General features: G+C 36.5%; 1 protein-coding gene across 1 annotated transcript in view; it reads right to left on the bottom strand.

Moving 5' to 3' along the window:
* The window catches only part of MALRD1 (MAM and LDL receptor class A domain containing 1), a gene marked incomplete at both ends in the record, with an annotated part of 60764 nt that overhangs the window by 11314 nt on the left and 39711 nt on the right, over nucleotides 1-9739 (bottom strand). The window contains 4 exons of the mRNA XM_010192317.1: nucleotides 473-593; nucleotides 1640-1807; nucleotides 6000-6109; nucleotides 9068-9214. Coding sequence (XP_010190619.1) covers nucleotides 473-593; nucleotides 1640-1807; nucleotides 6000-6109; nucleotides 9068-9214 — 546 coding nt within the window. The remainder of the gene's footprint in view (nucleotides 1-472; nucleotides 594-1639; nucleotides 1808-5999; nucleotides 6110-9067; nucleotides 9215-9739) is intronic.

Genomic DNA, 9739 nt, shown 5'->3' with positions numbered 1-9739 from the left:
TAGGGAAAATAATTAGAGCAAATTAATTTTTCTTCAAATACCTAGATACCATCAATCAGACTGTATAGAGGGATTAGAGAAACCTTAAAAGCACAACACTGAAATTTTCTTTTATGCTTTAAAATTTTCCAATAAAGAAGAAATTCAGATATCTGTTGGGTATAACCCATCAGTATTACCACTGGCTGCGTATGTGAACACGTAATTTTAGGGAAGTAGCTCTTAATATTCAAGAGGACCAGAAGCAGCAGTTTGACAGAAGGTTGCAGTTATTTTATATTTTCAGCTGTTTGCATTTAGAGCAGCTAGTGTGTAACACAGGATGAGAGTCTTCATTATAGACAACTACAGCAGATGGACTTCTTCCTCAGATTATCCTCAACTTTCTTAAAAGTATCTTCAAGTTGTCAGTTGAATCACAGTTATACATAACATACGTTGAGGAAAATTTATTGAAAACCACAGAACTTGCCTACACTTTCTTGGTTAACACCTGGAAGTGATTTATTCACAACTCTACATTCCTCTGTTATACTGATGTCATCAACAGCAACAATAGCATCTGTTGCAAGAATGGTAGCTTGTAAAATGATCTGTAAGGACAAAGAAATAAATTAGTTCATTAAAGGTGACATGATAAAGAGACATGTTTATGTATTCTTTTATAATTTACTATGTCTTCTAAGAAAGCAAATACTGCCTACAACCTACTCTGAAAAGACTATAATTGAGATTTGATCAAAGTCAGAAATTTACTCAGCTGTCAAAGCCATAACTACATTTACTTATGGAAAGTTATTCAACCCAGATGAGCTTGTTTGAATCTAAAATGGTAAAAGCCATCACTACTTGAATGAACTGTCTTTCTGCTGGAACTGTTAAAAGTTATACACCTTTTAAAATTAGCTATTCATGGTTACTAAATACAATGGGTTTACAACTCCATTTAATTATGTTAACCTATACCTGCTGATGTCAACAACATGTGGTACAGTAAATGTAGGGATTGTAAAGATGCATTTGTAAGTACAAGGAAATATTCAAGAGATCATAAAAGAAAGTAAAGTTCTGTCATAATTTACTAATAATGAGAACTGAGGGCCGTTTCTTTTACATTATTTTATAGATGAGATATAAAATGGAGACTGAAACCAAAATTTTGTTTTAAATCTTTATATTTAAGTTGTTGATTCCCCTAATCTAAGGGTTCCCCTTTCTAAGTTTTAGTAAAATGTAGTAGCCTGAGATTATGTAAAAGCAAAATTAAACTTGAAAACTGCTAATTGCTTCTGTGATCAATGTTGCAAGTTAAAGTATCTGCACTTCTCCTGCCTTTAATCAACATGATTAGGCTCTTATAGTGATCAGAAGTTGTTATAGCAAGCTCATATTTTTTATAAGTTATTGCAGTACTGCTACTAGATTTTTCTTACAAAAAGGTAATTCTAAGGCATAGAATACTAAAACAATGGTGATGCTCTTTAATTGCTACATCTATTGAAAGAGCTGAATGGATTTCCTTTTATGAGCATTAAAGAATAGAAATTCTCTTTTTATACATTATTGTAAAAGTAAATTTATTCTAAAGGCCAAGTTTGAATACATTTTTGAAAGCAATGTAAATGTAATCTCTTGTTACCTGAAAAGGTAAGTCCTCTGCTGCACTTTCTACAGGTATATTCACTTTTGTCCACTGCATCTCAGGCAATCCTGAAATGTCACACAATTTTTCCAAATTTCCATTCAATCCAGTTCTCTTAAAGATAGAAAGCTGGGAATCCTGAGATAACCAATACCAAAATCTTACCTGTTGAAAGAGTTTTTAATGAAACACTGTAAAAACTATACCATCAATATGCAATAAATTCTGTACTAACTCATATATGTACATTATAACACAGAATGACATGACAGGTCTAAACATAGCCTTGGCATAAAAGAAAGGGATGTATGAAACTATGGCATGTTGAGAAGTAGTATTATGTCTAAAGATAACATCATAATTAAAAGTAAAACTTATTTTTAAAATTTAATTTTCACTTGTATCTCTCAACTGATGCAGACTGTCTGGTATGACCTGCTTTAACTCTTTTTAGCTTAGTAAGGACTTAGAAACATCTCAAAGATTATTTTTCTTTGCAAATGCTGAATATAGGACAGCTTCATAAGTAAGTTAAACTCAGAAGTATAATATCTGAGGTACTTATACGAAAGAAACCTTATGATCTTCCATTTCCACAACCAACACAAATAAAAAGTATCTGAAGCTAGACATTTAGAATAATCTATCAATCTCCCGAAACAAGTGGATTGACCAACATAAGGGAAGAAAAAACAATGACTGTAGGTGGATGGGGCCACAAAAACCTGCTTGCAAAGAAGAAAAGGTCAGAAAACATCAAGAATCCCAGTTCACTATGCCTCCTCTGCAATACAGAGTAATCTTGATGCATTTATTTTATTTTAATTTATTTTAAATACTACCCAGACAAAAATTCAGCTGAGAACAGCTGGGAAGAAATTATATTTTCAAAGACAATTTTTTTTTCCTTCTGCCTGAGTCCTTTGTGCTTCTTCACATAGCAAAAGATTAAAATTTCTTCAACTGCAGACTCTTTACTTCCCTGCAAAAGCCTTGATAATTCTTGAATCTTCATGAAGGTAGAATACCTTGTTTGAAAAAAAGCTATTCCCACCCAGTCCTCTCCCTGCCTTCATATCTTACACTGTGAATCTTGAATCATTACACTCCAGAGATAAATTTTCCTTTTAGTTTTTCATGGTATATCAACTCTCAGAGTTAAAAAACACAGACTATTTTGGTTTAATGACTGAATGAAACATGTATTTTTTTGAAAGAGAATAACAAATATGAGAAAACCCATCTTTAGCCTCAGGACACAGAGATGTATGTGTTAGCCAGCTTTCAGTTAGACATGAGACAATTAAAGTCTTTTTTTTGAGCAAGACAGCTAACACAATAGGCTGTACAGGTTGTGGAAAAGCACTATATTAGGAGCTGTAACAGGCAAACCAGCTATAGACTAGTTGCGTAATTTTTACTTAATTCAATTTATTGTGAATTAACGCAAATTGAGAAAAAATAAATCAAATACTTAAACACAAACTTGAGCAAACACCTATCCTCCCCCTTTCCCAGGCCAGTTTAAGACAAACACTTGGCCTACCCTCTTCCCAGTCTTAATTTTCTTAATTTTTGCTGCAGGTTACACTCAGTCTGGCCCAATTCATTTGGTGAGGAAACAGATGGAGCAGGAGGCTGGGCATATAAGTAATGGTTTCTTTCTGATCCTCCCTACGCTTTCCTTTCCTCTGCTCATTGCTTCTTACTCTTCTTCCCCTGCTTCAGCTCAGGGATTTGACAGGCTGCAGTCCCTCTGGTGTGTCCCCACCCCAGCACATGACACCCATGGCCACAGTCCCTTGGGGGTGTCTCTGTCCCAGCATGGGTCACACACAGCTGCAGTCCTCTCAGAGCCATACCTCCTCAGCATGGACCACCATCTTCTGTAGGTGCATCTCCAGCTATGTCCCCTTCCACACCTCTCCTCCTTGTTTGTTCCCAAGAGATCTTTTTTCTTTTTTTTTCCCCCTTCTTTTAAGAGAAGTAGTAGGTTAAGAGTAACCAGACTCTGAGAGGAGTCTTTTCTCCAGTAAATTATCACATTAGCATCTCTGTTAAAGCTGTAGACCCTTAGTGTGCCAAGGAAGTTGAAGAACAAAATTGATGAATCTGAGAACTCCTTATATTCAAATCATTGACTAATAATCTGAAAAACATCATGCATGTGGATTCATTATGTTTCACATCTGGCCCTGAATTTAATCCATAAAATTGTCAAATACACCAAAGACACAACATCTGCTATGTATGAAAGGAGAGCTTCTTTTTTTCTTGTGTTACATAGTACAATAGAGATCAGTGATTAGGAATATTCTTGTTACAACACACTGTTACTTTTTAATATCTTCTTGTTTCATGGCTGATGGACTTGGTCTCTCAATTTCCCATAGTGTTCCATTTTTGCCAGCTCATTAACATAATGTATCATATAAAACTTAAGACTTATTTATAAATTTAAATAATTTCATTTATCTTAATTTTTCTCCACTGGAAAGCTTAAGGGATACAAAGCAGAAGATATACAAACATTTTGAAGTGAGCTGTTTGAAAAGCTAAATCCTAAACAATCTATAGACGTAAAGTTTATCAAATAGCTTTTCAAACAAATTTGTGTTTTCATTACATAAGAAACAAAATTACCTTCTCTATGTCTCTACGTTCTACTTTACAATGACTACTGTGTCCATTAAAGAGACATAAACAGAGACTATAGATTTACTTCTACAACTCCAAAACCTTGAGCTAAATTATGTTTCTTAGCTGACATTTACAGGAAGACTCAGATGCAAGAAGCTGCAGAAAGAAGTTACTTCTAAGCTTCAATTAGCCAGTAAGGTACAATACAAAACTGTTATCCCTCTACTCCAATTTTCTTTCTCTTTTTTTTTCCTTAAAAACAAACAAACAAACAAAAAAACCCCCACAAAAAATATCAAACAAAAAAAACCCCAACTCTAACCAAAGAACTTGTAAAGCTATTAATAAACATAGATCTCTTTATGTAGATCCTTTTATCTTCTCAGTGGGACATCCGACAGAGGGCAACATCTCACATTTATATGAAGAGAGCACAACACACCAATACACATCCTAATGAGCAACCCCCTAGTCCTTGCTCTTTCCCAGAAATAAAAGTCTACAGAGAAAATGTGGCAGAAAGCCAGGCTCCCTGTCTTCAGAAACACTCTTTTTTTAGACATGTATAGTTGGATAAGAACTTGCCCTAGTTTTTGTTGAATCTGAGAACTTTAAATATATTCAATACCCACCTATTCAAAATTAAAAATGGTTTATTTTCTGACTTTGAACTAAAGAAATGTATGTGCATCCCCACTGCAATTGTATTTATTTTGGATGCAGACCAAACTCTGCAATAGATCTAACCAGAATGATTCACTGATTCACATACCAGTTGTGCTCAGTTCACCTTAAGGTATTCTAAGATAAGTTAATCTGAACTGAAAGGTGCGTATGTACTCAGTATCAAAAAATCTACAAAAGAGATATGAAACTGCCTGAACAAATGCACCGTACACACAAAGGCTCTTGGTTTCCCAGGAGTAATGCAACAAGCAGGGCTCTGATGGGATGCCTTCTATGTTCTCTGCAGCAGCAGCGTTTTGCTTGATTTCATTCTGCATCTGTTTTATTTCTGTTTCTTTACAACACTAAGAAGCCTTGTGAAGATTAAGAACTGAGAAAATGCATTAATTGATCAGCAACCATACTGGCTGGTTGCTTTTGCATTCCTCTGCAGAGCCACAAGACATTTGACTAAACAAACACTTCAAGGTAAACTCTTAAGTATTGTGCTGGTCAGCTTGAAAAACATCCTCCTCAAACCATCAATTAAAATTTAGAAGGTGTCTGCAGCATGGTAGCTAACTCTCTCCAGTCACATCAGTGTAGTTAATTTATATAGCAACTTCAGACCACAGGTCTCCTTTTATGGGATGTTGGATGTGTGAGTATTCCCTGCCTACAGACAACAGTGCAACTCTTTGCCAGCTGTGGCTTCAAAGGCAGCCTGCTTTGACTGTGTTGATATGGCCTAGATGTTGTTGTCCAGCTACATATGTCACAGCATACAAAAACCTGCAGCACAGCCATGAATCCGAATCACTTGGTAGATGCTTTAGAATGAATAATAATCAGATATAAATATTTGGCAGTGAAGCAGTAGAAAGCCTGCTGCATCTCTCTCCTCCCAAAGAACTAGTCTGTAACTCCTTCCATGGGTATTAAAATGGAGCCAGTTTTTCTGCAGCAACACTTCAACATGAAGAATACTGTATCTGCACATCAGGTGAGTGATAGCTTACGAAGGTGGGGACAGTTAGTATCAAACCATTACCTGACAGCAAGAAAGTCCAGGGGACAGATTGACAAGGAAAGGGCTCCGCAGATGAGATGTGCCCATCTTTGTGTTCATCTGATGTGATCCACTGAAGTAAATGAATGTTCCTGTAAACAGAAAAAAAAACAACAAAGAAATTTGAGAAATATGTCATGCTTCAAAGACAAACGGCTACCTCGGAGAGGTAACTATGTGCTTCATGGGGCACATAAAGCTTATTCATAAATGTAAACAAAAGAAACAGCTTTGCCATCAGTTCAATCTCTGTGGATAATGAAGAGGGTGTTGTAACAGACTGTGACAACCAGTGTCTCTGTAGGCAAAACCAAAACAGAATTGCTAAACACTCCTGCCTCTTTCCTCCACAGTAAAATTACCTTGACTGAATCCAAAGATGAGGAAAGGGGGGGAAGGAAAAAAGGGTATTTGGGCAGCCATTGCTAAGGCCACCTTGTCATGGTGCCTGCAAGCACTTAAACCTGAGGAAGTAAATACAGAGCAGTGCAACAGGCCTTCAGATGCTGCTTCTATGAGGGCTTTACTGTGCAGACTCACTGGACATATATTTTTATCTGCCCTCTTTAGGCAAAAATCTTAAGACCTCCATCCTCCAAACACTACAACTACTTCCCATCACCTTTGCACAGTGCCCTCCTGCTCCCTGCACATGCTGGAGAGACCTCAGGGAGTGCAGGAGCTGCAACCCAGCACTCTGGAGATCAAACAGCATAGACCTCAGCTGGGATCCCTAAAGGACATGTTTTAATTGGCTTAAATAATGTTTCAAACAGAATTTGGAACAAAAATTTATTTCCTTAAGGGTACAGTATTCAGTCTCAGCTCAGCCCAGCCCAGCCAGTTTTAAGCACGCTAACAATGTTGCAGACCATGGGAGCTAATGGAATAAGCTATATTTTCTCATGGGGTCCACAGACTTGACATTGTTGTCTGTGCTAGTGGGGATGAAAGCTTAATTAAAGATCTAATCTGAGCTCTGGCAAACGAACTGCCTTTGGATTTGAACTACAGCAGATGTGCTTCAAACAAAGGTAGGGAAGGATAAACATCTTCAAGGGGCCCTAAAGCAGCATATTTTGAATGCCGTCAGTGCTGCCTTTGCTGAATACTGAGACTTTTTCATGAAAGTCTATGCAAAACAACACTAAAGGCTCAGTCTTGTTTGTGCATTGATATTACACATATTGCCTTACATCTTGGAAAATCAGCTATTGTGCTGCCCAAGTCATACTCCGTAGCGATTTATTTCCCATGGATACATAATGAAGCAGAGGGTTAGGACCAGTCCCACGTGAATAATCGCATCGCTTTAGCAAGGCTGGCACAAAGAGGTGATGGTTACAGCTCCTTGTACAAACTGGCATGCTGCGCTCCACAGTGTGAGGGAAGCTCCCCTCATTGGAATGCAAGGGTACTTCAAAGGATCCTCCTTTAATTTGCAGCTAAGGCTCTACAGTAGCCTTGTTAAAATCTTCATTAATCAACATTTGCTGCTGCCCTCCCCAGGAGAGAAGAGAGATGAATGCTCTGTGGTATCACAAGCAACTGCTGCAGCCAAAGGACCTTGATTTAATGTTGACAAAGACTTGTTCAAATTCTGGAAGCCTAATTCTAAAGCTGTGATGTGGCTGCAGCAGGCACAGTCATAAATGGGTACAAAATCATCGCAGAAAGACCTTTGCACTAATTTATATGGATGCATCACTACTGGGCTTGAGAAGTGCTGCATGGTAATCTCAAGATCTGCTTGAGGCTTCAATCTGCAGCAACATATAAAGATGTGAACCTAACTTGTAATGATTTAGGTGTCAAAGGAGCTTAAGTGTAGCAGCACATAATTCCATATGGGCTAATTTAACATGCTGTTTCCATCAGAAGCCCTCATTATGACCACATTACACCTCAGATATCGCCAGCACCTAGAATAACCCATATAGGAAAGACACAGACATATCAGTGTCCATCTTCAGAGCTGTGAGAGATTGGAAGCTGTGACGGAGTAATGTTTGCTAACAATGCAATAATGCAGATCCAGTGCTACTCTAGAGAGAATAAAAAGAAATATCAAATAGCTGCTGAGAAACTGAAATTTTGGTGCATTTCAGCACTTGGGAAACAATTGAAAAAAAGGCACATGATTGGGCAGTTAGAGTTATTATATACCATGTGCATACATACTTGCACCGCACTAGGATTTACTCAGATTAATTTTAATCCTGGAATCCATCTATATTTGAAAACTTGAGGTGAAATATTTAATATTTTACACTCCTTTAACATGAACACCACAAGTGTGGTGATCTGGCTGTAAAATAATATATATAATTTTTAAAAAAATTAACTTAAAGGGGTATTGGACTGTAATCCAGATTTTAAAGTAATCTCAGCTCCACTGGAAGCAGTGCAATAGGTACATTTTAACAAAACTAAAGCCACAGGATATTTGCCAATATTATTTGACAATGACAAATAGTCATTTTGGTTTTATACAGTACACTAATAACATTTTCATTTTGGAAAAATACTTTAAAACAGCCCTCTGCTGGAATAATTTTTTCCAGCTGAATGCATTGTATAGCAACTATGGGCTGAAGGAAGAACAACTGTTCATAGGCTATTACACACTTTCTGTTTTTCCCAGACAAGACTGATTAATTTACCTGCATTCTACAAAAAGCAATATCTTGTCTAAATGATATTTTCAAGAATGTACCCGTGTGAATATTTAATACAAAGATGCGTATGATATGTGTGAACAAAGTTAGCTATGTCAGTTCAAAGATCAATATCTCAAAAAACTTTAAGATGCATTGTCTCATCTCATTGATTGTTCCAGCAGAAAATGAAGGTTATATAAAGGCACAGTAACCAAATCAAATCTAAGAAAGAGTATCCCAAAAAAACTAGCTTTCTGTAACATGTTACCTGCATTATATACATACATAGCATCCATCTTAAATCAGTTATTATCAGACTGTCACGATTTATAAGTACGAATATTCATCACAGAAGGAGGAAAATAATAATTGTAATAATAGGAATCTCACCATGTCCATTATCAGTTGTATCAACTCTGCCAGGGAGTCCCATGTCAGGAGGAACCTCTTCTTTCATGATGCTCCAGTCTGCATCACCTGTGCTTAGAGGCTTCCATCCACAGAGGTCAGTCTCAAAATCACATATAGTATAATTTGCTGTTAAAAGAACAGCAATAAGAAGTCATTAAGTTGGATTTAATGCAACAGTTTAGTACCAGAACTATGACTATTTTGTATTTGGTTGTACAAGGAGTCTTAAAGAAGCGCTGTTACGTTTCACTGAAATCCAGATTATTCAGATGGACAGAAAGCTCTAGAATACAGGTAATGATTCAGGCAGGCCCTTCTCAATCTCAGAACCATGAAGAAAATCTCCTGTAAGAGCATAAGCTATATAATTTTGAAGATGAGACCTGTACATAGGTTGCTGATAGAGTATGAAAATAGTGTATCTTTCTAAAAGATTAATTTTACTGGAAAGTTAACTATGAATATATGAAAAAATTGTATTTAGTGCTTTAAATACACTGAAAGTAAAGATGAATTAAGCTTCCGCTTAATTTATTTCTGAAAATTAGATTTAAATGTATGAATTATTTAGGTCTCCTAGAAATTTTTATTGCAAAGGAAAAGATAGTTTTCTTAGTTGGTATGAATTAGACCAACTTAAATTGTACAACA

This window comes from Mesitornis unicolor, unplaced genomic scaffold (genome assembly GCF_000695765.1).
Source record: "Mesitornis unicolor isolate BGI_N332 unplaced genomic scaffold, ASM69576v1 scaffold9989, whole genome shotgun sequence".
NCBI classification, from domain to species: Eukaryota; Metazoa; Chordata; class Aves; order Mesitornithiformes; family Mesitornithidae; genus Mesitornis; species Mesitornis unicolor.
Note: the sequence above shows the minus strand (reverse complement) of the source record. Positions and strands in the feature narration are given on the sequence as shown.